Here is a 27,663-nt window from a genome sequence, read left to right as displayed (position 1 = left end):
TTGTTACAGGACGGTGGTGTTTTGCAGCTCCTAGAGTGTGTGCGGATAGAAGGGACACTTTGGGTTCTATGCAGCTTTTCACAAAAGACCATTTAAAGGTGACTTAATGAGGCAGAACCCAGTGATCGGGTGGGTCACTTCCCACCCATGTTCCTATGCCTCTTACTGTCAGCCCTTGAGCAAGCCAGCCTCTGCTGTGTTGACAAGTGAGGACTAGATAGCTGTATATTTTTACTGGGATTTTTCTGTGGTTTTAGTTGAGATGTTTATTTGCATGTTGCCTTCATCAGTTTCTCTACACAAATTACACTGACTAAGTGCTATGGACTGTGTAGCTGTGCTGACCAGAAAAAATGCCTTCTGTTTTTTTCTTAGCAGCATGGAAGTGGGAGGGAGAATCTGCCAAAATGTGACTTCGTTTCATCAGAATCTGCTCCCTTATTGTGGAAACTGTATGATAACAGGCTTTTCATGGACAGCTTGTGAGTATTGTGTGTAGCTTGCAGCCCACCCCTGCCATGGACATACACAGATACTTTAAAAGATCGCAATTGAAATCCCAATTTTGAGACTCGGGGATCTGTATAACGAAAAAGAAGGCCCAAGGTGATCCACAATCAATTTCTATAAGCACATATGAATAAAGTTACTTTATAAGTACCTGTGTTATCAACTATTTTCTACAACACAAAAAATAGCGCTTTTTCTTTTTTTTTCCTAAACTTTTCAAGGTCGTGAATTTCTGATGACAGTCACTTACAGGAATAAATGATGAGGTAACAGCAGCTTTGTGTAGGATTGAGATAAATTTGGGTCCAAAATAAATGAAGACCTCCGTAAGAGGTAGAGTTAGGAAATAAGTGTGTGGGAAAATTGGAGTGAGTGAGAAGGCAGCAGGGAAAAGGAAGCCACAGTACAAATTAAAGATTGCAAGTAACAGGGCTGTGTGCCAAGAGTCTCAGAAAAGAAAAGAAAAAAATCCTTGATTAGCTAAACTGTTTGCTTTACTATATAAAAACTGACCTCCTTGAGGAGCACTGAGCCCTGGCCTTCTGGGAGTCTGAGTACGTGCAGGCGAGCTGCTGCCCTGCTGATGGCAACACAAATGCTCCAGCACCAATCTTCTGCCCCATGGATTTCCAGGTGCAAATGCTTCATCTGGCAGGAGCTCTGCCCACAACAAGCCGACAGTGCCTTAATGTCTTACCCAGCCTGGCAACATATATTTTCCTTCTTTTCCAAATCGCTACAATAATCCCAGTTCCATTAGCTACATGTGAACGTGTGTGTTGAAGGGAACTGCTGTGTTTCTGAGCAGCTATAATGTGTAGGCCAAGCGTGACTTTCGAGGGGACAGATGAAGGACAGAGCTGGTGCGACAAGCCCATGCCTCCAGCCAAGCTCAGACCCTAGTTCTGGTTACAGCAGCCAGTGGGGCTCCCCAGCAGCCCACAGCCCTCCTGGGCAGAGCGCACTGTCTGATGTACGTTGCCCTCATCGTGAGTCCCCAGTCCCCAAGGAATATCACCATCCTCCTGCCTCAAGGCCTCTGCCCTGCACAGGAGATGCTCTAGCGTAGAAATTCTCATGGAAAACCACCGACCAGACCTGACGCATGCCGTCTTAATGCAAATACTCATTAATTTGCATTACCTGCTGTTATTGATATTGATATTATTGTCTTTCTTCCCCTGATTCATTCACAATGCTGTCATCAAGTTTAATTGTTGTGGCAAAGGGGGAAATTCAAGAGCTACAGGGCATGTGCTTGAGCACCTAACACTTGTGTGGGTGTGCTTTTAATGCCAGCTGATACTTTTTGAATGAGAGTTGTTCTGTCCTGGACACATGAAAGAGGAGCTGTCACAGACGGAGCTGCTCCAAGAGCACAGACCGGGAGAGTTATATATGGAAACCTTTTGTCAGCAATTCCCTCACTTTTACTCGCAAAATTGTAACTTGCTGTCTAAACGGTCATCTTTCTCCAATCTGTAACTGCAAAAAGCCATAAGGGAGGTTAGCTCATGAAACTACCTTGTACAATTTAATTAAGTAATACGAAGACTGCAAGAGAGGAGCTCATTTTTAACAGCAGAGGATGGAAGAATTTCAGGGCTTATTTGTAATGGAACGAGATCAAAACAACTGATATTTAACATTTGTAAAAAATTCTAGAAATTAACTTTGCTGAACCCCTCTGTTATAGGAGAGTATTATAATCCCAGTTTTACAGATGGAGAAACAAAGATGATGTATTCACAAGGCCTCTAGAAGGCACATAGACACAGAGCTCTGTTCCTGGAGCGGAAATCTGTATCCAGGCTTGGGACTGTACCTCACTATCAAGAGCTCAGAAGTTACGTTTTTTCTTGTAAAACTGCAATCACATGGGCATCTGGTTGCAGGTTTTTTCTATAAACCGAAGCTTCTCATCTATGCAAAATCATTTGCTGTGGCAGAGAATGCTCTGTCTGGCCTTCAAAATGCACTGGGCTGCAGGGCGTGCAGAACATGCATCTATTAAACTATTCTCGCTTTCCTTGTTTGAGTATATTAAGAAAGTTGAGGAAGGTCAGGTGGAAGCAGTTTGCAGGGGCGTTTGAGTGCAAAGTTTCTGGACATGTGAGATTTGCTGTGCTTAAAGGTGTATTCCAGCATCCTCTCTGAGGAAGGAAACAAAGATTTTAAGCCCAAGTGAAATCAAATCCCTCAAGCAAGCTTAACTCAGGAATGTGAGAGCACAATACCAACAGCAGAAGGATGTCACTAAAAAAGGAAGAGACAATATCAGCTAGTTTCTGTTCATACTATACTGTTCATCCAAGAATCTTCAAAGTCTACAGAAATGTCAATGAACTCTCAGTATGCCCTGCTGGATGGCTGAGTGCTTCTGTCTGCATGTTACAGGTGAAGAAACAAAGGCACAGGAGGCCGTGTGGCCCTTGTGTAACACAGTGGTGTTAGATTTTGAGTGAAGCTGTCTTGCACAGTCAGCAGATGCCTAATTTAGACCTCACCTGACATCTAGTTTCAGTAATATTGCCCAGGACAAAGGCAGTCCAGGGCTTCTGATCTCATTATTTAACTACTAGGTAACACACTCCTTTCGGTTCTTTTTGCAGGGTTCAACAAAAGGGGAGGGCAAATCACCAAATTGTTCTAGAATTTGAAACTGTTGATATATAGGTTTGTTGTTTCTGCTGATGAGGTGAGATGTTTCAGAATCAGGAGAGCATCAGAGTAGAAAGTGAAGACAGCTGGGAGCCCGCAGCAAGGCGACTGTCATGCAACAGAACACAGTGCCTAGGACATGCTACTAATGGATAAAGTACACCCAGAATTCAAAACCATATTAATGCCATCAAGTTACCGGTAGCCACTTATTAACCAGATAGAAATGGAACGTGAACAGTTTCTGAGCATGAGCAGGCTGCATGCACGGGAACAATTTCCATCACAAGTTTTTTTTATTCTGCTGGCTTTTTTGAATGTAGTGGACTGCTGTTCCAGCACAGAGTGAAGAGATTTGGAATCACAGTATGATTAACATAGCAAAACCAAGAAAACAAGAACAGGAAGTGAGAGTTTGTCACATAAGTAGAATGAATTAAACAGATTCTGTGTAGTGTTTTCATCCCAAAGTGCTTGAGAAGTTTGTTTATAAATAGATTACTTCCTTATGGCTCAAATGCAGCCACTTCTGGGTTGAAATGCAGTTGTCTTCATTGTGCATCTAGTGCTTAGGCTGCTTGTGAAAGATTTGCTTTCTTATGCATCTGGTTTCATCTGGCTATTCATAATAAAATGAGAACTTTGCAGCACCTCATTCATATTCACAGACTGGAAAGGGGAGTTGTTAATGCCAGAGGTCCTAAAGTCACTGAGTTTTCCAAGACAAAATTCAGAGAAGTTGTGCTAATATGCAATTGCAAATAGTTACAACCAACATCACATAAACTGTGCTCAGTGAATCCCAAGGACAGGGCAGTGTTGCTTACATCTCTGAAACTGGAACATCACAGCTACAATTGTCTGGGTGGCAGGTCATGTTGTTCTGAGGTTTTTGTGTCTTGACACTGTTTCTTTACTCTTCTTCAAGACCCCATGACTCTGATGACACTCTTGGAGATGGCAGGGAATTGAAAGACTGCAAGAATGAAAATAATTTAATTTTGTCAGCAAAATGTCAGTAGTTGACTTACTTCCTTCATGGTTCCACCTTGATATAACAGACCTAAAACAAGATCACAGCCTAATTCCACACTTTTTCTGAGTAGTTACCAGTTTATTTTGCCACTATTTCCTACCAACTTGTTGATTAGGAGTAATGCAACTAGAGTGGTAGAACTAAATCTATATTTTACTGAAGACAACTTACACTTATTCATGCTACATTGTCAGACCTTGTTTACCTTAGCAGGTACAGAATGTGTAGTAATGATAAGCTTGATACACCCTGCCACCTGTTTAGTTGTACTACCTTATAGTAAGCTTACCTCAGGGGAGTAGAAATAACAATCAAGAGAGGTTATATCATTTTTTGTAGCCAGGATACACTATTCATACTTCACCAGAAGTCAGCAACAAGGCTGAGAATATTTTCAGTGATAAGCTTTCCACTGGGTCTTGTCCCCAACATAAGCAAATTTTTTAAGCAAATCATCACATACAAAATCTAACTCTGAACTTTGCATCATTGCTTTTTCATCAAATGCTCTAGGGATTAAGTTTGAACCTGCCAAATCCCTCCCAATCTGCAAATCATAAATTCATAACTGAAAAAAAAATCCATGTATTCATGAGGAGAGAGGGCTTTGCCAGGCCATTTTGGCAATCCCAGTAAGTGGGTTATGGTCAGTTTTCTAACATAGGCTTCTCATTAAAAAAAAAAGACAGGAAACTTTTTACATTCATGGACAAATGCCAAATCCTTCCTCTCTATCTGAACGCACTGACACTCAGCTTTTGTTAGCATTCATTGCGCAGAAATTACTGAACTCCAGTTTTGACCATATAGCTGCAAGAGTATTAGGCCAGTTCTCTTCTGGGGACAACTCTGTCTCATGTGTAGTGTTAAGATATTTATAAATATGTTAAGGGCAAGTGTCATGAGGGTGGAGCCAGGCTCTTCTCAGTGACATCCATTGACAGGACAAAGGGCAATGGGTGCAAGCTGGAACACAGGAGGTTCCACACAAATATGAGGAAAAACTTCTTTACGGTGAGGGTAACTGAACACTGGAACAGGCTGCCCAGAGAGGTTGTGGAGTCTCCTTCTCTGGAGACATTCAAAACCTGCCTGGACGCGTTCCTGTGTGACATGATCTGGGTAATCCTGCTCCGGCGGGGGGATTGGACTAGATGATCTTTCGAGGTCCCTTCCAATCCCTAACATTCTGTGATTCTGTGATATTTCAGGGCCACATCCTCTTTAATGACTTTCTTCAGCCTCTGGAATTGTTAAGCTTTGTAGTCAAAGTCTACTGCCTGTCTTTTTACAGTGGTGCCCTGGGGTTGGCAGGTCACACAGCCAGATTACACACACAGAGCTCCCATTCCAATGAGTCCTTGTGCCCAGCTCTTCTGCACCCAGTCCAGCTCCTCTGTAACCTTGCTGTATAGCTTGCTATGATAATATCTCTCCCCAGCATTTTATAGCTGTTGCAAGAAATTAACATTTTTGTCTGTCTAGCCCAGCTTAGGTTTTTTTTCAGGACAGCTCTGAAGCCTTTTACTGTATTATTCTGTTATTTTTTTTCTGCTGGTCTTAACATCATCTGATCTGTGTAAATGCTGAAAACTTGGTACATCATCAAACATCTGCTGTATTTTTGGAGAAACATCTCAAGTTTGGTGAAGCAATCCAAATCACCAGAAGTTGTGATTCTCAATTTGCACAAAATGCGTGCTCTGTTTTTTAAGGGCTTCTGCCAGACCCTGCTGACACATGAAGCATAAGAAAATATTTGGCATCAGCCACTTCCCCAGAGATTTTTCCTCTTGTAGGTAGTGGAAAATGATCCCTCTGTACACATGTATTCAATTCTTTTAGGTCGATTCATAAGGAAAGGTTTCATCTCTTTTTTTAGCATACCCATTCTGATGGTTCCTCTGTGCAGTTTATGGTAATGAATATATTCACCTCCTTTTTTAGCCTCTGCTACAGGGCACAGGGAACCATGCCAGCGTTGTAGATTGTGGAGCAGCCCTCAAAATCTTTTTCAATGACTTGATCCTCCCACTTTCCAAAGAGAAGGGCCTCTTGAAAAGGCTGAAGACTGGCTCCCACTTCTCTTAGATTATGATTTTTGAGGCTATTGTTTACCTGTCTGGCTGAGTTTCTAACCCCCTTGCAGGAATAAACCCAGCACTATTAGCCCGGAGTTTTACCTGTTCCCTCCGTGGCACGGCTGGTGCTGGCACTGCTGCTAGCAGCACACAGGCTCCTGCACCAGTGCCCACCTTCAGGCCAGTAAATGTCATGTTTGCTTTATCGAGCAAATAATAGTCTTGGGAGCCCTTCACAGCTCAGACACCTCCGTTAGCCCACTGTGCCCCTCCACAGGGCTGAGTACTGCTGTTCTTCAGGGTATGCATCTCCTGTTGATGCCCTCCAAAGGATGACAAGACCCTGCTTGTTTAGATACTCTATACAGCCAACACCCCCCCTCCCCCCCTTGTTACTGAGAGGTAACTTGCGGTTTCATTGCACTGAATTACAGGGGTAAGGGCCTGCCACGAAGCTTGGATGTATGTTTCCTCTTCCCGTTCAGGGGAGGTTCAGGTCCTGGCCTATCTGCTGTTACCTAGGAAGCTCAACAAAGGAGACTTACAAAGGAGGCCAAATGCAAACAACATTTAAAGCTCCATGGCCCCTTACTAATGGGACTATGCTGTGTCAAACCTCAATAGCTTACACTTAACAGCCACGTCATTATGGAGTATGGGCATACAACTGCTGTTAAAAAGAGAGAGAGCAAGGAAAAATCATTTTAAAAGACAAAATGCAAGAGGCTTAGGAGGCCCCTGGTTTCCTTAATGGAATTAGTCCTTCCTTTATGAATTCCAGGGTTTGATGCTGTAAATGTGATTCGCATACTCCCTCCCTCACCAAAGCAGAAAGATCTGCTAGACACATGTTCAGAGTGGAGCGGGGGAAGATATGACGTGACTCAAGAGCCTGGAAGGCTAAAAGGAGTAGATGGGGGAGAGCTCTGCAGCCCTTGATCTTTGTAAGATTTACTGCCTTTGCCTCTTGCAAAAATCTTTTTTTTTCCTGGAAAATTGCTAGCTTCTAGCAATTTAAAAAAAAAAAAAAGTTGGCTGGGGCAGTAAACAAGATCTTTGAAGGGGGAAGGAAGCCAAGAGAAAGTCGGGCCCGTTAGTCACGCAGCTGCATTTCCTGTCACAAAGGACCCCAGTTGAGTAATCACTCAAAATATGCTTGTTATTTTTTCCTATTTTATTTCAACTTTCAGCCTGCCAATATCTACTGTAAGAAAAAATTAAAACAAGAAAAATAAGTCTTTTAGCCTCAGAGGGGAAAACAATGTAGAATCAGACATTGATTTACATTATTTTTCCTTTTCTTTCATTTTCGTAGCCTAAGAACACTTCAGTCATATGAGAGGAATGTTGGTAATGCAAAGTGGGTCTGAGACAGTCCTGGTGTTTTTAGGGCATATAATTTTAGCAGGAGTGTGGGTGTCAAAGTTCCTAGGCTACACTTCCAGCTGCTACCATTAATTCACTGTGCAACCTTGATCAAGTCATGTATTAATTTATCTGTGATTTATTATGAAAAGTAAAGATGATAATAGCTTCTGCATAATTGTTTTGTCAGGCTTCATTAATGGTGCTTATGACTAATGTTGAGTCTTCTGATGAAAGTTTTGAAGAAGTATTTGTCTAAAGGAAAATACAGTCAAGACTGAAAAGAAACTTGTAATTTAAAGCAGAATATTCTTATGAATAGATTTTTAAAGAACTTATATAAAAAGAGGTGAAAATAGGAGGAAGACTGTGAAATAGAAGAAGGAAAATCTTGCTGATACTCTCTCTCTTGAGACACTTCAGAAGAAGAAAAATACAGCAAACCTATCATAGGGAACAACCCCCTTTGTAATGTTGGACGAGACCGTATGACCGATTGACGTATATACCACCTCCCTGCTTCTAGATCTTGGATTATAAGATGCTGGCTCTGGTCGATCTGGTACCAACTTCAAAAAGAAGCCACAGATAGATGACAAAAGTAAAGCTGAAAAACCTCTGTTTTCCAGATTGCTGCAAAAAAAATACTTCTTTTATCAACAAACACAACTCCAAAATACAAAACCCCACCTTTTATTTACTCAAAAGTCATGAGTATGGTGACCAGGCCACCTATAAAGAATGGCCATAAGCATGCTTCAGGGCACATAACAGTTTGTAACTTACATTCCTGATTGGGGTACCCAACTATATGGCTATGTGAAAATGATTGCAAAAGGATTGCAAATCCCTGTTTGGATTGCTATCTAAATAGAGAGTAGATTACTGTAGTTTATGCTACATAATAACATGACTTCAAATACTGCACAAAAAATGAAGTTTACATTTGCATGTAAGTGACTGGTAATGTCATATAATTCTCTTATATGCACACATTTGATACCACAGATGTGCAATGTTTTCAAACCACAGCTTATGAGCAGATGTGATTTACACAGCAATGTGAATCACAGCTTTCTAAAGCTAGTTAAAGGGTGTAAACTCAAACAAATGTGAGCTTTACCCCAGTTTGGTTTAAAAGAGACTTTGAAAATCTGTTTACATATATTTTTAAAAGCAATCAGAATGATTGTTTATGTATATTTACACTGAATGGAAAAGTAAGAATCTTGTGAGTTGTGACTCAAATATGAAAAATTCCACTCCAGATTATCTTTATAAATTATGTTCATCCTTTGTCTTTCCAAATGGCAGGCAAAGCAAGCTGTGCTCCTCAATGGGCACACAAGTGTATGCTCCCTGGTTTGTGGTCAGAGCTAGCACTAGGTCATAGGGACTCTCTGCTACTCTCACACCAGGTGACTTTCACTGCTACATGTCCCAGTCTACTGGATCCCCACATATGACATTCTATGCAATAGCAATAGTTTTATGTCCTTAAGACTAGCTCTGCTGTGATATGGGTTTATAAAGGCCATTTCCAATGATAATTGATATCTACACAGTTTTGAAATCATATACTGGTATGTATGAATGAATGGAAATTATTTGTTTACAAGAGCAATGTAAACTTTGTACATTTCCTTCTATGAGTACCACAGTATGTGACAGTATTTCCTATACTAGCGTTGTAGGGATGTATTAGTATAAATCACACCAGTATCTAATACATCAGACTGTATAATAAATCATAACCACCTATAGAATGAGTTATACCTGACCAGTTTTTGGGTAGCAACTGATATTTCTCTATTTACCTACCTGTTTATCTTAGGAATTTGTATGGCTCTGTAGCCATGGTATCTGAGTATCTCCAGACCTCTGAGCCTTTGATGTACCTGTTCTCTCCACGTAGGTCTGATGCATATTAGTACAATTAACCCTGCATAGGTGTGCCACTGAAGTCCTAAGATGAATGACTAACCCAGAATAACCTCAGAAGTCTATGACCTCTTGATTCACCTGCTGGCTGTGAAGAATTATTCTCTGTCTTGCATAGATGGGAAGCTGAGTCATAAAGAACTAAAGTTACGTGCCCATAAGCACATTGATAGCAACAGAGATGGAATCAACTCATGGTGTACAGATCCTCAGTCCCTGGCTGGGTGCAGTGTTACTCTCTCCTGTCTTCAGTGATCATATTTGGTAAAATAGCTGGCAGTTGTTGCTCTTTGCAGTGCAGTGCTTCTGTGATGTGTGTGAAGGGGACTTAGCAAAGAATTGCTTATCAAAAAGCTAAATTATGTGGGGAACAGGGCAGTTGCTTAGTACATTGACAACTGAACGTACCAGCCCTTCTACTAAACTGCCGCATAAGTTTAGGCAATTACTTCACATCCACATGCCGCCATTTTTCTAATCTAATATAGGGATAATAACACACTTGGAGGTCCAGGCACAAAAATCACCATATAGTGCTGCTCCACTTCTTATTTAAGACAATGGAATGAGAGCAGAAAGGGAAGGAACAGGGAGAATAGTAAGTTTTCCCATTTAGTTGAATAAAGTTTCTATGATACAACTCAAAAATCTCACTCTTGAAACAAGAGTGGCTGGTAAGAACATTTTAGTTTTAAGTTTTACATTGCCAGCAGACACATTGATGCAGGGCTATTGTGTTAGGGAGGGTGTAGACTTTGCAGCTGTGGTTTAGGGGTTCTGCACCCCTTGCCAATCAGCACTGGATGGAGCCCTCTGGGTCTGTCTCAGAGCTGGCTTTCCTTTCCTCCAATTACAATGTAGGACTGTGGAATTGGGCTTATGTAGTAGACATATAACTTCTCTTTCAGAGCAAAACTGACTATGAAAGGGTTAAACCGACTAATGGCAACACTTCAGTAAAATGGAGGGAGGGGGAACTTAAGACCCAAGCCTTAATAAAATGCAGGTGTTTTATTGTTAGGTTAGAAGCTCCTTGTCTTAAGACTCCAGCAAGCATTTGAAAACAAGGAAAAAATGTGCTGTTGAATAAGAAATTTGGAAAGGCAACAACAGGCCGTGCAAGGCATTTACAGAGAATGCAACATTCACTGGCTAAGGCCTACATTAAAGTTCAGGTAGGGAAAACAAAACATAAATATTAGATGAACGACACCTATCACAACATGCATCTGGCCTCCGAGGTATTACACCTGGGATTAACTTTTGACATTCTCCTTTCCACCATCATGACTTTGCTGTCTTATCAGCTCCCTGCAGAGTATTTATACTCTCATTTTTCAACCTTTCCATCTTCTTGTTTCCTGGTCTATTTGGGGACTCGACATGGTGACAGGCAGTGTGAACACTGCAGTCGCAGTACACAGATAGCTCCGCCACACTTGCAGCTGCTATTCTGTCAGGGATGGGACTTTTGTTTTTAAAAAAAACACTACTTTAGAACTATCAAGTAAAAAGAAGTCACAAAGAAATCATTAATTACTGTTTTCTCCTCTTTCACTTCCCTTCCTTATCCCAAGGAAATGGAAAATTTGGGGGAGCATTTTTCAGTAAATTGCACTGAGTTTGGGTCACAGAGTTAAGGGATTGCTCTGAACTTTGAGCTTTAGCTTCAAGTTCCTCATGTATTTGGAGAATAAAAGTAGTTATGACTTACTAAAGGGAAGTGGAACATGAAGAATCAGAGACGTCTGAATGTACTTATGGTGGTCCAAGGCCTAAGATTACTGCACTGTCATCTCCATGGGCCTTAATTAGTGTTGCGGAGATGGGCTGGGTATTTCTGGTACCTGTATAGTGAAAATAGTTAACTAACTGCTGTCCATAAAATCTCATCCCGCTGGGAGAAACTCAGGCATCAATTTCCCTGGCCTTAGCTGTGGTCATATAAATCAGCTGTTACTTCGAGAGGAAAAGGACAGAAATAGTCCCTGGAGTACCTGATTGGTAGGATGGAAGCAAAAGAGTAACTGTTGGGTTTTGATGCAAGAGTTTCACAACTGCAACTTAGTAAGAGGCAGAGAAGTGACAATGAAGATGGTCCATTTGCCAGTCATTTAATTTAGAAGACTGACAGGTGAGATACAAACAATACTAGGCAAAAAAATGTAAATGATATGCAGAAAAGTCTAAGGCAATGAATAAAACCGATGGAGCTGTTGAGCTTATAAAGATGAGTATATGCTACCCCTTGTTCACGTGGAGCAGAGTGATCACGACAGCGTGAGTAAATAATTCAGAAAACCAAAGAACAAAAATCAAAACCCTCCATAAGCAGGAAACCCAAGCAAGCCCAAGCTGTGTGCCCTCTGTGCACCATTGCACTGTGTCCTTGTTACAGTCGCTGTACTGGGCCATCCAAACTGATGGGCTGGAATACAGGCATCAGGCAGACATGGCAGAGATGGAGGAGGAGGGTGAAGTGTAGATCGACGCTCTTCTTCACACATCTCTGAGAATAACCATTCTTGACTCCCAGCCATCACCAAAACATGTATTTTTAAGAAGCACCTTATGAAGATGCAGTGGAAATGAAGACTGCAGATTAAGAGAGGGGCAAAGAACAGAAATCTTCATTAAGAGTATCTCAAAAATCCTTGTAGGAATCTTTATATTGGCCTGAATGTGGCCCTTGAGGAATGATAAAGCCCTTGAGGAAAATCAAACAGAAGTCTCAGTCAGCATTTGCTAGCTGCTCCCAATTTTAGATCTTCCGTGGCCTTCTCTGTCCCACCTTAGCTTTGTAAGACTGCTTTTCATCCCACTCCTACTGTCCTTTTCAGCTGCCAGTTCCTGTTACTAGTGTCAGCAGTTCTCAGTCTTCTCAGACAACCCTGCTGTCATTTGTGCTTTGCTACGTGAGGGAAACAACCCATGCTTTCTGTTCCCTCCTGTGAAAAGTCACTGCGGCTCAAGCTCCAGCAAAGCTAGGCCAGCCCCTGCTCAGTGCAACCCCTGCCCAAATCCCACATGTCAGGCTGCGAAAAATGGCAATGCCTCTGGTCTCAGTGCAGGGAAATAGCCAAGATCAAAGTTAGAAGCATGGTTTCCTTATTCTCTCATCAAACTGGCCTTTATTTCTTCTTTCCAGTCTTATAGTTATTCTTATCTTTTCTCGTGTATGTTATCTCTGGGAGTCACTGAGAACTAGTGGATGGATTTGCAATAAAATATATACAGCTAGGCCAAAGTGTTTTCAAATTAGCTTGTGTGAACTTTGAAATAATAACTATGGCAGTCATTGAAAAACTCAAGACAAGTACTTTGTACTAGTACTAAGTATTAGCAATAATCACTGGTATTAGTCCTCGTGGTTATCCTTGCAGATACTTTTATCTCTTCCATATCACACAAGAGAGGGAAAGATTCTTCCTCTGAACAAACTCACTACTTTCTGTGCTGTAAAATTGTCTTGTATTTGACTTAAAGAACTGACTGATAACCTTTGCATCCTGTTTCTTATTCCTCCATCTTTGCATGATGAAAGTTCCTCTTCCAAATTTCATTTCCCTCATGTATATTTATTTTAAATGCCTGAAATGAAAACAAAAATCCTTTGCAGTTTTCTTCTGTACATATGAAATGATGTACTTAACTACTTGTAAAAGAAGCAAAGATCCCCATTTAAAAGAATAAATAGGTAACTCATAGCAGAGGGTGGCACCAAGACTGAGATTGTGCCAATGGCACAGAGAACAGAAAAGATTGATTTCAGAATATTGAAGAAGATCAAAACCTTTGCTTTTATGATACTCTCCCTATAGCATCTTAGTGTATTTTAAGAAATGGTTAAGGATATTTTTAACCTTATTCTCCAATTTTTATAAGTGGAGTAAAGAACGTCTACCCTAATTTATTTTTTATTTCTTCTAGCCTAGCCTAAAAGGTTTCAGTGTTGTACCTTTCACAGGTCATCTGTAGCTTTTTTTAATGGGAGCGAAATGCCTGAAGTGCTGACATGCAGAGCAGCAGGACCCAATGGCCTTCATTTCACAATAGGTTAGAAATGAACTTAAAGGGCAGTGGTGCAGATGCCTCCACCCAGCCCAGGGCTGAGAAGGGATAGGTACAAGTGAATACAAAACTGTTTGCTTTCCCTTTCCCTTGCATTACTGTGGGATACTTGCAAACATTTAATTAAAGCTATTGTATGCATGCTTAACTTGGAGATATTTGTGGTTCCTTGAAAACATTACACAGGAGCACCAAAGAAAACACAAGGGAGTCACTGAAGGAAAATACAAATGAATTAGAAAAGCATAGCAACCGGAGAACACATTTCCCATAATACAACAGTCAAAGGTCATGAGATCACAGATGCTCAGTTGCTCATGCATATCTTCTCTATTCTCTCCACTTGCATGCTTACTCTGGAGAGGGCAAAGTTTTAATGAGAATGGGGCTAGCTTTAGCAGTTCTCACCCTTCCTCACACCCTACATCTGAAAGAACATTGAAAGCCTCTTTGAAGTTGGAATAGACACACATTGAACTGTCCCAGTGCACACATACAATCTGGGGTTTTCTCATCAGGTACAAAAATAAAAGGTGACTGTTCTCTTCCGGCTGCCCTGGATGTGAACAAAGTTGTTGAATCAAAGGCTTCTTGAATTTAGAGGTGGAAAGAAGTTTCTCCATTGCATCTGTCTTTTCAACCTGCAGTAGCGGCCCTTCTCAGAGTCTCACAGTTTCTATTAGTTCATTTTTCCTAGCTCCTCAAGAAGAAATTCTGTTGAGACGAAACCGCGCTATTTACAGGAAGCTTGGCAGGGTCAAAAAGTGACTGTAAAACCAATCCCTTGTTAAAACACATACAGTATCTGCTCTGTTGTAGATACTATTAGAACTCAGCAATCTCTGATTTGCTATCAAGGCCTTGAAGGTGATTTCAGAGTCAGATTTGTTAAACTTGGTGACATTGTAAGTGTTATCACTTGTCATTAGCAGGGCTAACTTAGTTGCTCCAAGTCCCACTTAATCTATCCAGCTCACTACCCACAGGTTCTGACCTGCTTAGTCACTTCCTGTCTTTGATTTTCACCTTAAAGCCTCTTTTCTATGTTGGCCTGCGACTGCCATTTAATCTTAATCAAACTTCCTTGGACTTCCATTACTGTCAAGTACAACTCCTCTCACCATAATACCACCCTTCTGAGTGCAAGAAAACTGATTTACAGCCAACAGTCTGCCTCTTCTCTTATGCTCTAAGTTCATCTTTGCTTTGTTTTTCTTCCTGTATGAGTCACTCCTTCCCCGTCTCTGAGACATCGTGCTACGCTCTCTGTTCCCCTCGGTCTGTCAGTGGCTGAGAAGCTGCCATGCACGCTTTTACTGCAGAGATCTGGTGAGTATTATCGCATGTGCCCAGCTACTGTGTGCAGATTCGGAAAAAGCTGAACACGAAGAAATTGAGTTGGCCACAGGCTGCTACAGAAAGTCAGCTAGTTTAATATGCTTTTGCCTCTGACCAGAAATTATGAACTACTCTGTTCCCTTACGCCTTTCTTAAGAGCTACTTACGCAAAACACAGCTGTTTAGTCTACACCTCCCAGACCTAGCATCTCCCCTGCTACTTCAGGGCACCTGTTAACTATACAGATGCTGTAAGGTGGGTACCAGCTTACGGACTTTCCCAGTTTTCACTGGTTCACTCATGCTACAGTAACATGCCTTTGAAATAGACTTCTTCAGCCGGTTTCCTTCTATGACCAGAATCCAATTTAAAGACATTAATCCAGTACCACAGTCACTTTTGCCTGTACAGGGGCACTTCTGATCTGGCGAGGTCTGTTCTTTTTCGAGCTTCTTTCACCAGCACAGAGAAGTTCAAAGATGTGGCCCTATGCTCTTTGTCAGATACAAAACATTTGATGGCAATGGCAGCTGTGTGTAACACGTAGGAGAGATTTGTTCAGTCTCTCCTTACACATATGCTCTCTCCCGGCTCTTTTTTCAATATACCCTGTTCTGCTTTTCTCTCTTCCTCCTACTTCTGTGCTCATCAGCAGTCATACCCTTTTGGGTTTTGTTGTTGTTGTTAATGTATGGAGGTTATATGATCCATCACTGAGTGCAGCCTTGTCCTCTTACTAAGCAGAAAATAACCATACGTTTTGGAAGGAGGAATTAGCTACAGGCCATTCTCATTAAGTCTCTCCTTCAACTTATCTCAGCTTAAATTGTATTTTTGAACTGCAGTCACTATGCAGCATTGTAAGTTGAAAACAACAACTTGAGCCCTTTCCAGCAAGGCTTTGAGTGGCCCTGATACTAGGCATGGAGGAGAGATAAGCAGTGCATTGAAGCTGTAGTATCACTGTAGCTGAGGGCAAGGAGTGAATGGAAACATACCCTCCCTCTGGCACTGCCTGGCTCTGGACAAGGGGAGAGGAACAGGCTGAGCAGCTCGGGTTTATTCACACGGCGAGAGCCAGCGGCCTCTCAGCTGATGACAGATTAGACTCAGGGCCTGGTTAGCGGGAAGACTGTGATTAGACCTCAGCAGCATCTGTCTCTAGCACTAAAGGAATTACTGCTGCAGGCTGCGATTTTCTCAGCAAGCTGTAATTATACCAGGAACCTCATTCCTGCTGTTTTTCTCAACAACTTAAGTGCAAAAAAAATGTGAGTGAGGGTGCAGGGAAGCAGAAACTATGAAAGGAGCAGAAAGACACCCCTGTTTATTTTTGTTCAGCTCATTCCAATTATTTTCTCTCGGTTTCTTAGATTCATATGAATCACAGACTGGTTTTTCCCAAAGGTCAGTGCCAAGGTTTAACTCCCTGAAGCTGTCCTGCCATCCACCTGAAGCTGATAGGACACATCCTCTCCGTGCCCTTGTGCCCCCTGGTGTCTTAGATGAGTGTGGTGGCACTTGCAGAAGGTGTCACACCAAGCTCTGCCCTGGCAGTGCCCCCTCTCTCCTCCCATGGGAGCAGTGGTGCAGGGTGCTGGACTCTGATCACGACTGTTCTCAGGAAACCCCCAGGAAGGTATGGCCTGGGCAGAAGTGTGGGATGTCAGAGACTGGGCAAAGTGTTTGAACCTGACTCCCAAAGGCCCTGTCTAGACTAGGATTTAAGAGTTTGAACTTAAGAAGTGTTAGGTTCTATATAGTAACTCTCTGTTTTAAAAGATGTAGAAAAGGCAGTGTAAGTTTGAACTCCCAATAACACCTGGTAAGTTTTGCCAAAATAACAATGTCAAAAAAGAGTAAGGTTTCTTTGCAAGATTTCTCTACCAGAAAAAAACTTTCTGTTTTTGCAGTTGTAACTCCATAGAAACCCATTTGCCATTAGTGTTTTCTTTGCTCAGAATATAAGAAGAAACAGATTTTTTTTTCAATTTAAATCCAGGAGGGGTGGAGAAATATCCAAGAGCAGAGTTTGCCAACATAGCTTTACCATCTAATGCTTAAAATGTAGACAAGGTCAAAATTATTCAAACTAATCTATGTGCCCCTTCCTTAACTTTCCTCAGGGCTTTAATGTGACTGTTTAGTATACTTTGAAGGCAAGAGTGTATTGTCTATGTTAAACAATTTTACATCAGTGCTGTACTCATCTAGAAGAAAGCAGAACTGTTCCTTACCAGTACTTCTGCCCTCCATCCCGCAGCATGTCTGGCAGCACAGCCAGGGATGAGAGTGTGGCAGCACGAACTCAACCCTTGGGGCTGAAAGCACCAGGAGGCAGCATGTTGGCAAGCAGATCCCATCCCTGTCTCCAGAGCCAAGTCTCTGCAGATACTGGTGGGAAAGACACACATCTGGAGTTGTCTGGAATTGGCACAAATTGCTGTGGACAAAGAGGAGAGAAAGGAAGGGTTAGAAGGAAAGTGGAAAGAACGCTTCTTACACATTTCGCTTTCTTTTCCATCTGCTTGTGTGATGTTGCTGTGAGCTATTAAGCAGCTGCAGTGCTCTGCCCCAGAAGGGACTGTGTTTCAGTAGAGACGGAGAATGATTGCTACAGCTAAGCTCTTTGGGAGGCCCCTAGAATGAAAGGGGCAATAGGAATAATGTTTCTCTGATGGACTATTATGCTAAATACACTTGGGACTGCAGCACCTGGGGCAGTAGCCAGAGATGCTCTTCTGGCTCCTCAGACCTGAAGCCCCTGGCAGGCAGTGAGTACTGCTGGGTACTTCTGACTCATCCTTTGCGAAGTAGGTGAGTCCCTCTTGTCTTTTGCCTTCCAGGCAGAACCTCCCAACTCTCCCATGCTGGTTCCAAAATTCAAGGAGAACAGATTACTCAAGCAAAAGGTGTTTGCATACTGTGAGACTTTGTAGCTTGGGAAGATATGGGTGGGGAAGGAGGACCAGGAGGAGGAGCGGACATATTGCGACTGCCAAGGACTGAGCAGAAGAACATTTTTTTGCGTCCATTTAGATGCTCAGCTATTTCCTGCGTTGGTCCTGCAGTCAGCATGCTCCACCTGCTTTTACTTAACCATTTCCTGTTTATGGCTTCCAAAAACTTTCTGGTGAAATCACTAATCTACCACTAGATCAGTCTTTGCAGTCGCTTTTGGACAGGCCTCACTGATATTTTTTCTCTCTCCTTGGTACACAGACCTTTCAGATTGAGGAGCTGTGTGCCGTGTGTGCATGTCTGCATGCATGTGTGTGTGCATGCAGTCAGTAGTTACATCAGGAAAGTATGTGCTCGCTCAGTAGTTCTTTCCGTCTCCATACGCCCCTTTTTTTCTTCTCTTAGTGCTTGCTGCTTTTTGCAAACTAGAGTGAAGAAACAAGCAGTAGCACTGAAGGCAGGTTCCCCTTTCTGTAGAATAGAGGGCTCCAGATGTTTAGAGGAAAGACCCTGCCCATTACTTTCAAGCATCTAAGACATCTCCCACAAACAAGGGATTTGTTCCCTCTATAGCTTGCCCAATCTTCCAATTATTTTCTAGTTTTGAAAACAGAGAAGCAATTTCTTCTAGTCTGCTGTGCAGTTTCTCAAATGTGGAAGGCAAGGTGTGAGAAGCAGGAAGGACCAATGAAAGAAAAATAGATCTCTTTCTTATAGTGTAGATGGCTCCCACAAGTCCTCATCTCACACTTAGTCACACTAAGTGTAGAAATCACTAGAAAAGCATGCACGCTTCAAGTCTACTTCCCTTAGCCATGCTATAGGTAACACGGCAGCCACCACTAAAATCAAATTTATTTGTCGCTGCTTTTGCTGTTTGTTTACTTTTCGTATTTCTCTTTTCGAGCAGTGAAAATAGAGTCTTCAGTTTCCTCTCTGGTTCTCATGCTCTTGCACAGCACTGCAATGTTTGGGTTGCGGTGAGCACTGCAGGGGAATGTTCCCTTCTTAAAATAAATCATGGAAACATTTCTGTTGGAATCAGGGCTTGTAGAAGTTTATTTTTTTTTTTAATAAGAAGAATGTCGAGCCAACTTCGACCTGACACCGTATCCCTTTAAAGGGAGCAGGCTTGTGATGCATGTCAGCGTATATATATACTGACATGTATACATGTATGTGTGTATATATGTATGTGTGCGTGTATATATACATGCACACACACCAGTATACATGCCAGTTATAGTGGTATAACTGAGCACTGAAATCATCCTCTAAGAATGCTGGACATGTTGGCCCTGTCTCCATCAGACAGATCTGCAAATTCCTCAACTAGCCCTGCTGCAAGTTAGCGTAAGCCAGGGTGCTTCGTCTGCTGACTTAGGCGTAGAAGGCGTAGGTCTGTAAGCAAGCACCGACATTGTCACTGAGACATTGTCACTGAGACATTGTCACTGAGCTGTTTCACACCTCTGTAATTATGTTGATGGGCTCACACTCACACACGTTTCTGAATATTTTAAGAAGAACACTAGACCCTCCATTTTAACTGTAGCATAAATGTGTACAGGTAGCACTTCTGTATGGGACAGGAGGTATGGTCTGGGCTTCGCTGATGCCTACAGCTGTCTGCTGTAGGCATAGCACAACCCCACTTAGATCAGAGTTTGCTGAAGTATCCTTCAAGCTGTTTGTGAGAAGCTTTTGGACTTTCTTTTTAATCAGGAAAAGGAAGCAGTTGTTTTCTGCACAGAAGTGCCTTTCAGATTGGCCCAAGTACGTAAAATGGTTACTTTGGTTCCCTCCAGCCCAATTCATTCAATAGTTTGTGTCAGGGTACTTGTCATCAGTGGCATTTGCCCAGGGTGAGTCACACCCACCCAGGCAATGATCTGAGAGCGCCTTCAAATCTTTTTCATCTTCATTTTACAGGGTACAGCCCTCGTAAATTCATGACTGTATTGTACCACACAGCTCTTCCTACAGCAGCTCCTTTTCTTCTAACCAGCTTTCAGCCCAAGAGGCATCTCCTTCCAAAAGAGACTCTCTGGTTCAGTGCCTGTCTTTGTTTTCCAGATGTTTCTTTCACCACGCCGCTTTCTGGTTACAGTGCAAATTTGGGTGCGCTCAAGATATTTTTGCCTCCCTTCTCCACCCCAAAAATGAAGAAAAGCTGAACTATATGAAAACACGCAAGAATGAGACCCTCAGGGAAAATGGCAGGGAGGTGTAGAGGACCGTGCAGGACTCTTTCCAGGAAATGGGTAGAAGGTTCATCACATGAGTCACTGAAACCTTAGATGACTAAATTCTTGAAGAATAAACTGTCAGGAATATGATACCGGACAGGACAGTTGCGGGGGGAGAAGAAAACTTGTTAAATAGCTCTTGTTTGTTTTTTTGTTTATGATTCATTCCTGAGGAAATTGCTGCGTCTCTGGCCAGGGACGAGGGCAGTGTGCAGGCAGTGCCAGCCCTCCTACGCAGAGGCAGCAGGCAAGGCGTGCTGGGGTGCACAGCGCCACCGCTCCAGGCCCCAGCGCTCCTGCCAGAGGGGCTGAGAGGGCATTGGGAGCACTCCATGGCCGTCCTGCCCAAGTGAATAAAGTAAGACAGGGTCACTAGTGCACATATGCCATCTGAATCAATTCCCCTCTTTTTTTGTATACCAGCAGGTGTGAGGACAAGAGGAAATGAAGGTATTAAAACTCTAATTCTAAGGTTCTTTAAAAATTTTTCTTCCTCTACCTGCTCCAACCAGTAAACCAAGTTGTATCAATAAAATTGGCCCAAAGCTCTGAATTTGGATTTCAGAGAAGGCCTTAAGATTTTAAGTGCCAATAACAACAGAAGCAGTGAGACTCCCTCCACAGCTGCCTCCAGAGGAGCTGAACCAGCATTAGCAGCAGCAGGAAATGTTTGCAGTAGTATCTGACTGTGGAGAAACCCCAATGTTCCAGCATGCCGCTGCCAGTTCCCATTTTGATGAGTTTGACCCAGAGCATTTAACGTTTCAGCATTAGTTCTGTGTCTCATAATGCCCTTTACGTAATGATCGCTCATTTGGTTCCCATTAAAATCATAGTATTTCTTCTGCAAACCACTGCTTGTAACAATCAAGCCACCCAGTTTTTCATTAGATTGTAATACAGGAAATAAATAGTCTGTCTGTAGGATGTACACTGTAATTCTCAAACAGAGAACAGGGGGCTTTTTTCCCCCTCTTGGACATACAAAGTTCAGATCTCAGAAGTAGGAACATGAAAGATCTGTTAAGGGTTGCTGAATCTATCGTCTCCTGCAAAAGCACAACGCAGTTACTCCCCGGTAGCTGTTCCTCAGATACTATATTGATAAAAAGAGTCTACAGCTCTTCGTAGACAGAGCGGCAAGAATCCTCTTAAAATTGTAGAAATGGTGGGCGTAGCTCTCGCAGGTCGTCCCAGTGCCGCTACCTTTCGAGGCAGCACAGAAAGGTTCCTTGTATTATATATACCAGCACTTTGAAGAATTCAGTTTCAAATGTCTCAAACAATGGGGGTTTCACCGCTTCCTGTGGGAGCCTGCTCTGCAGCCTAACTCGTTTCACCATCTGGAGCATTTTCCTGAGTGTCTGCCTGCTTTTAACTTTCTTTTAATTGTGCACCCACTATTTCTCCTTAAAGGTGGCTCGCCAGAAGTTTCTGTTGTGTGAAATTCACGTTACTTGGTGCTTTTTTATTTTTTATGAGGATCAAGAAAACGCTGAAAGATTAATGGCTTCTTCTCTTTTCTTTTTCTTCCTCAGAAATAATAATAAGTAATTAATAATGTATTACTGCTTTTCTAGCCATTCATCTGAGCGATTTACAAAGAAGGTCAACATTGTTGTGCTCTTTTTACAGATGGGAAAAACTGAAGCACAGGGCAGGAAACAACTTGCCCAGGATCATTCAATGAGCCCATGGCAAGACTTGGATTTTTAACCAGGTCTTCACAATAGTGCGCTACTTCTTTTTTCACTCCTTTTTTTTTTTTTCTTTTTTTCGGTCCAGTCCAGTTCCCTTTGGTTTTGTTGGAGTACCTAGGAAGGACAAGCTTTCCATGAACTTTATTCAGAATTGTCATATTGTAACTGAAAGGTCAGCTTGTTGAATATTTAACAGTTACTATCTTTCCAATGCGTGGGTTAAGCATCCTAATTAAGTAGTGATAAATAAAACCAACAAAGCATTTTAACAGACTAAATCAGTCCCTAGGGCCTCCAAGCTGAATTTCCTTCAGCTAGCCTATGTTTTCCCGGTTGAGGATTGTCCAGATTGAACACAGTATATATCAAGCACACTCTTATCAGTGCACTGCAGGGAGATTTCCTTCCTCCTCGGTGCCACCATGCATACTTCACCTGTCGTATTTCCCTTAGCTGTGGTTTTTGGTAAGCATGTTTCTCAGAATCTGGATAGTTGCTGAATTATAAATCTTCCTATTTTGAACAATAACACCACAATCTGTACAGCACAATGCACTGGGTAGAGAGTGATACCCAGCCTAGCACTGAACAGGCTCACCTGGTTATCAGAAGCAGCCTGGCCTTAGCAGCACAGAGCTCTCTGTGGGTTGCTAGCAGGCAGGGTGTTTCTCCTACCTGCCTTAAAGCTTCTGCCTGTCCAGCCAGTGAATATCTTTACTGGGACTTGATCCACCTGAGCACACAGTAGGACAAGTTTTATTCCTCACCTCCCCATGGGAATGGCCGGGGAAAGCAGCCACAGCCATGTGCTCGCAGTCCGATCTGCAGGGGTCTCGTAACTGCCCCACGCTGATTGGACACTGAACTGACAGCACCCATCATGTGCGAGGTGCAGCACTCTGTATGGATTGAGAAATGTAAAATTGGAGCTCTGGGAAGGCCAGAGTTATATCTGAGGGATAGCACATAGGTCTTCCTGGCTGCTGACCACTTTCAAACAGTGCCAGTAAGTGAAGCCCTTACCATCTCAGTTATTCCCCCACTGCTCCTTCAGGTCTCCTTTATTCCAGATACCATTGAGCCAGCATCTGAGGATTTACCGAAAGCTGTAGGTCACCAAGCACGTTGTCTTTGCTTTCAGATTGAGTTTGAGAAATTACCAGCAGTGTCATGCTTACGCCTCCTGGCCATGTGAATAGAGGAAGCTAAGAAGCAACAATAGATTACATAAAGCAGGGAAATCCCCCTCAAACTTCTCCCAGACTATCTGAAACTGAAGTTGATTTGCATACATACACTACAAATAACTTTGCAATGGCTTCTAGGGCCATGAAAGGGTTACATGTGCTTGCCTATAATCGTTTAGGACAGTTCCACTAGCTGAATCACTCAGAGAAAATAAAAAAGACTGGATCAGAGCCTGTATAGAAATCTAAGCAGGTTTACGTAGCATCAGCCTACTTCAGGTAAGGATACAACTGGGTAATGCTATTCCACGCAAAATCAATGGGAAATATTCAATACCTATTAGTGACTAGCAGTTATTCTAGAAAAGCAGTGCTAAAAAGCTATGTTGAGCTTTATAATTTGTGATTATGAATGGGTGGTATCATTCTTCAGCTAAACTTGCAACTAAGCTTCCTATAAAAACCCTGTTTCGTGGAAAATGGACCTCACTGAAAACCAGAGAAAAGCTGTAGTATCCTGTAGTTGAAACCTATGGCCAACTGCTTTACAAAATCTGAGACTCATTAGGCCTGGAATTCCTGAGCAATGCTGTTCAAAAAGCAGTGGTGTTAAACAGACTTCCAAAATTCCTGTGATTTTTTTAAACGTCATGGCTTAACAGAAACAAACAAGTGAGCAAAAAAGAGACAGCATATTGAAAATGCGTATTTACTGAGTTATCTCAGGCTCAAAGATGTAGTTGGCTAACATGACACTACAAAAATCTTTTCCGTTATCTTTGATGCACTAAGAATGGCAATGTTTATAAGCCTACTAAGTCATGACTACAGAATGCCTAAATTGTTCTGGAAGACGGACAGTATTTTCTGTTCCCTTGCTGAGAGAGTGGGCTTTTGGGGTTTGGGGGGTTGGTTTGTTTGTTTGTTTTAATAGGATAAGAATATGAAGTTCCCAAAGGCTTGTGAAGAGCTGTTTCTCTGGAAAGAATTTGCTCACCTACTTCCCTTGCCTAGCTTTCTATTGAAACAAGTTCTCAGATACATTTCCTGCCAGCCCTCTCCCAAAGCCAGAGTATAGACAACTGCACTGATTCTTTAGGCTCTGCCAGTAAATTCACAGAAGGACTTTCTGTACGTTTTCTGGGTTGTCAAGCCAGCTCTGCATTAAAATTAAGTATAGCTGGGTAGGGATATAATTTTAAACAATACTATAAGTGCCTTGCAGTAAATACCAAAGCTGTTTTACACAGTCTTAGAGGTGCTTTTGTCAGTATAGCATATTTCCCCTGAGGAATTCGTCAAAGATGTATTGGCAAAAGAGGGGTTTGTTCTACCTGCATTAGGGTTATCGTCACTGTCAGTATAGTTAAACCAGGACAGCTGTATGAGCAACTCTTTTCTAGTGTGGCTGCTTTTTGTATCATTAACAAACAGGGCTAGAGAGGAGGAGGAAAACTGAGATACAGCTTCCTTTGGCAACCTGTGTAAGCCTTGTGTTTCTTCTACAGTATCACCTCTGTTAATATTAATAATGTCATGGCCTGTTGCAGTGGAATACCTTGCCTTTCACCCTTCTCTTTTCACCTTTATTGACTTTCTTCAAAGCTTTGATACAGAACAATAGGAATCGGCCCAGGTATGAACTGGCTGTTCTGCAGAGTCCTTCAGGCAGCTGAGGTCTCCCTGTGCAACAATGGAGCTTGTATCAATGGGTCAGCTGTAGAGATCGGAAGAGAAGTACATATTTGAATAGGCTTGGGACACCTTGCAACACAGTTAATAGCAGCAAACATGAGGACATGACATGAACTGACTGATTATGTCAGTCATTAGTACCTTGGGTATTTTGGTCCTGATAACTTTGTGTGTTTCTTCAGTTTGTGTTCTTTTCATCAGGTTGATCAGGAAGGCTTTAATTTTGCTTTTTTAATATCTCCTCTCACAAACAACAGTCCATTTTGTACATAAGGTGTCTAATCACAGGAATATAATACCCTATATTTACATAGAAAACTTCATCCCAAAGCACTTTACAGCCTGTCACTGACATGGGACTAAGATTAGAAGAGGAGCAGCTCATACTGGTTAGGAAGCAGGCTCTGCTCTCAGCCTAGGTATTAGTAAAGCATATAGGGTTTACTAATATTTTAATTATAATATTTTATATATTTTCTCTGCATCCAAGGCAATTTGGTAATAGTTGGAAAATATATTGGTATAAGCTGTGCTCTCTTTAACTCTAGGAAATGTGTTTGAACTGTAGAAAATAAGCTGTGGTAGAAAATGTCAGTCCTCTTGCACATCCCATTCTCTGTTCATAGGCACTGGCTACCAAAAAACAGTTTTATTGGAAAATTAGGGTGATGCAAAGGTCCTCAGCAAGTGTACGCTGGCCATTGGAGAGCTCTGCCAAAGGATAGTAGAGGGGCCTGGACTAGTCTAAGGTCTGGCTCCAGAGCACAAGAGTAGCATCAGAAACTTTGCCAGCCAGAATGAGGAGGGTCTGGACACTGGTAGGCAGGCAGCAGAAGGAGGATTGTTACATCTAAGTCAATCTATTTACAGCAGGTCTGTGAAATTAGTTCATACTGAACTAATTACCTGGATTTGTTTTGTGGATTAAACGGGTTTCCAAGTGGTTGTTCACTGAAGGAAACGGTAACTTTGTGATCTCATTCTGACACACTGGCATTGCCGTGGCTGTTTTTATTGTGTGTTTCAGATGGAAAGGATCAAACAAATTTAACCATGGAAGGAACCAATCCTGCCCTGCAGACCATACGAGTGAGGAACACTGCTGTGAAAGATACTTTACTTGATGCTGCTTTACCCAGCATGACTGGTGAGACTCCGAGCAATACATCCAATCTATAGAAAGGACAAATGAAGCTTCCACTAAGAAATTAATGAATGACAACATTGGTTTTCAAAAATCCAGTGAAGCAGATAGTGAGCATTCTTCTTCTTTTGTCCCTTTAAAGACTAACTTTAAAACCACGTGCTGTTCTTTCTGTGCGTGGGGCCACAGTTAACTCTGAACTTATGAAAATCCTGTATTTTGTTCAGGTTAATTTAAGTGACATAGTAATAAAAGCCTCTGAGCAACACGCATAGGCCACACCTGCCTTCCTAATTCACCCTGTCACCTCACCAATCTGGAGGAACTGACAGTCAAACACACAAGAGTGCTTGGTGTCCACAGCCCATAACATAGTGAAATGTTCACTTCTGCTTTTTAAGAGAGATGATAAACCCACTCATTGGCTTGATTAAGAAGCAATAGTTCAGTGAGCTCTTATTCCCGTAACTCACTTGAAAATCATCAGAGATAATGTAACAGAATTGCTAATAGCCAGGCTCTGACAGTTCAGAATGGAAGGAGAACAGGTAGCAACCCAAAAGGTGGGAAGATCGGTGTATATTACAGCTGCTTAGCTTCCTCTGTCTTCAAAGCACTTCTAAAATATTCACAACGTGACTGCAAACCACAGAACTATTTATTCACCTTACAGACTTAGAGGACGTATGACTTGCTCAAGGCCGCTGAAGGCATCACTGGCTGCGCTGTGATCAGGATCAGGTTGTTCCTGGCTCTTAAGCCTCACATCCCTAAGGGAAAGCCACGGGTTCAGTTAGTGCTAGCTGCCGATGCGTAGTCACCATTGGCCTGAGAGGCTGGTTCTGTCCTCTGCAGTCACAGGGAAAGCCTCCCTGAGCAACCTCTTGAAAAGCAGAGTAACCTGTACGGAAATATGGGAGGGCTGGAGTACTGCCGATGTGGCTGTAGGTAACCCAGCAAAGAAATCAGCTGCGTGGGACCACCTGTGGTCGTGAGGTGAGCAGGTAGCCATCTGCTGTTTGCTAGGCAGTCTTTGGGTGACAAGAGAGTTCCTGGGAAGCACATGGCCCCTATTAAAAAGTACTGCACACCCTTACCATGGCAGTGCAAGAGACTGAGGAGCTGATGAGATGTGGAAGCTGATGTCGTGTAACTCCCAGCCACCAAACAGGATGGCATGGAGAAGGCTACTCTGCAGCGATCTACGTACGTGCCCACTCATGCAGCTTTGGGCTCTCCTTTAACAAGGAAGTTTCCATCACAACAAGGATGCTACTCCATTTCAATAAGCTACTTTTAAAAGCTAATACGTTTCACCTTGGGGAAGAGCAATTCTCCAGCTTCAGTGTTACCAGTTTTGTGCTTTGAAGAGACCTTTGTAAAATTTAATTTTAATTTTGTTTTAACTAAAGTTTAGATTTTCTTTTGACAGTGCTGCACTACTGGCCATTCAGTCAAACCCTGCTGAACTTGCTTGTAGCCATTTTATCTGGGTATCTTGTAAATATTTGGTAGAGCACTCAGACACAGAAGTGTTTTTTGCTCTTACAGTCACATGCCTGGTTCCAGGACCTTTCAGAAGCACAAAAGGCTGAAGGCAGGGAAAATTCCACTGAGATGCATTCAAGTCTCCAGGGAGCAACTGCACTCTTTTTAAACTAAAATTTCTCATTGCTGCCTCTCCTTTTTTTTAAAAAACATGGAAGGATAGAGAGGGGAAGCT

The 27,663-nt window shown here is 42.3% G+C and overlaps 1 protein-coding gene across 12 annotated transcripts in view; it reads left to right on the top strand.

Annotated features, from left to right (window-relative positions):
• RAD51B (RAD51 paralog B) overlaps positions 1-27,226 on the top strand; it is a 447,505-nt gene extending 420,279 nt beyond the window's left edge. For 6 of the 12 annotated variants that reach the window (XM_068398402.1, XM_068398405.1, XM_068398414.1 and 3 more), the window contains one exon: positions 25,824-27,226. In XM_068398402.1, the coding sequence (XP_068254503.1) occupies positions 25,824-25,975 (152 nt within the window). In that variant the 3' untranslated portion in view covers positions 25,976-27,226. Of the gene's footprint in view, positions 1-375; positions 661-25,823 lie in introns of those variants that run through there. The other 6 variants (XM_068398411.1, XM_068398406.1, XR_011047977.1 and 3 more) reach the window with 5 other exon arrangements.
• The last annotated feature ends 437 nt before the right edge of the window (positions 27,227-27,663 follow it).

The sequence above is a fragment of the Nyctibius grandis genome, chromosome 4 (assembly GCF_013368605.1).
Source record: "Nyctibius grandis isolate bNycGra1 chromosome 4, bNycGra1.pri, whole genome shotgun sequence".
Classification (NCBI taxonomy): Eukaryota; Metazoa; Chordata; class Aves; order Nyctibiiformes; family Nyctibiidae; genus Nyctibius; species Nyctibius grandis.
The sequence above is the reverse complement of the archived record's forward strand: the minus strand, read 5'-3'. Positions and strand labels throughout refer to the sequence as shown.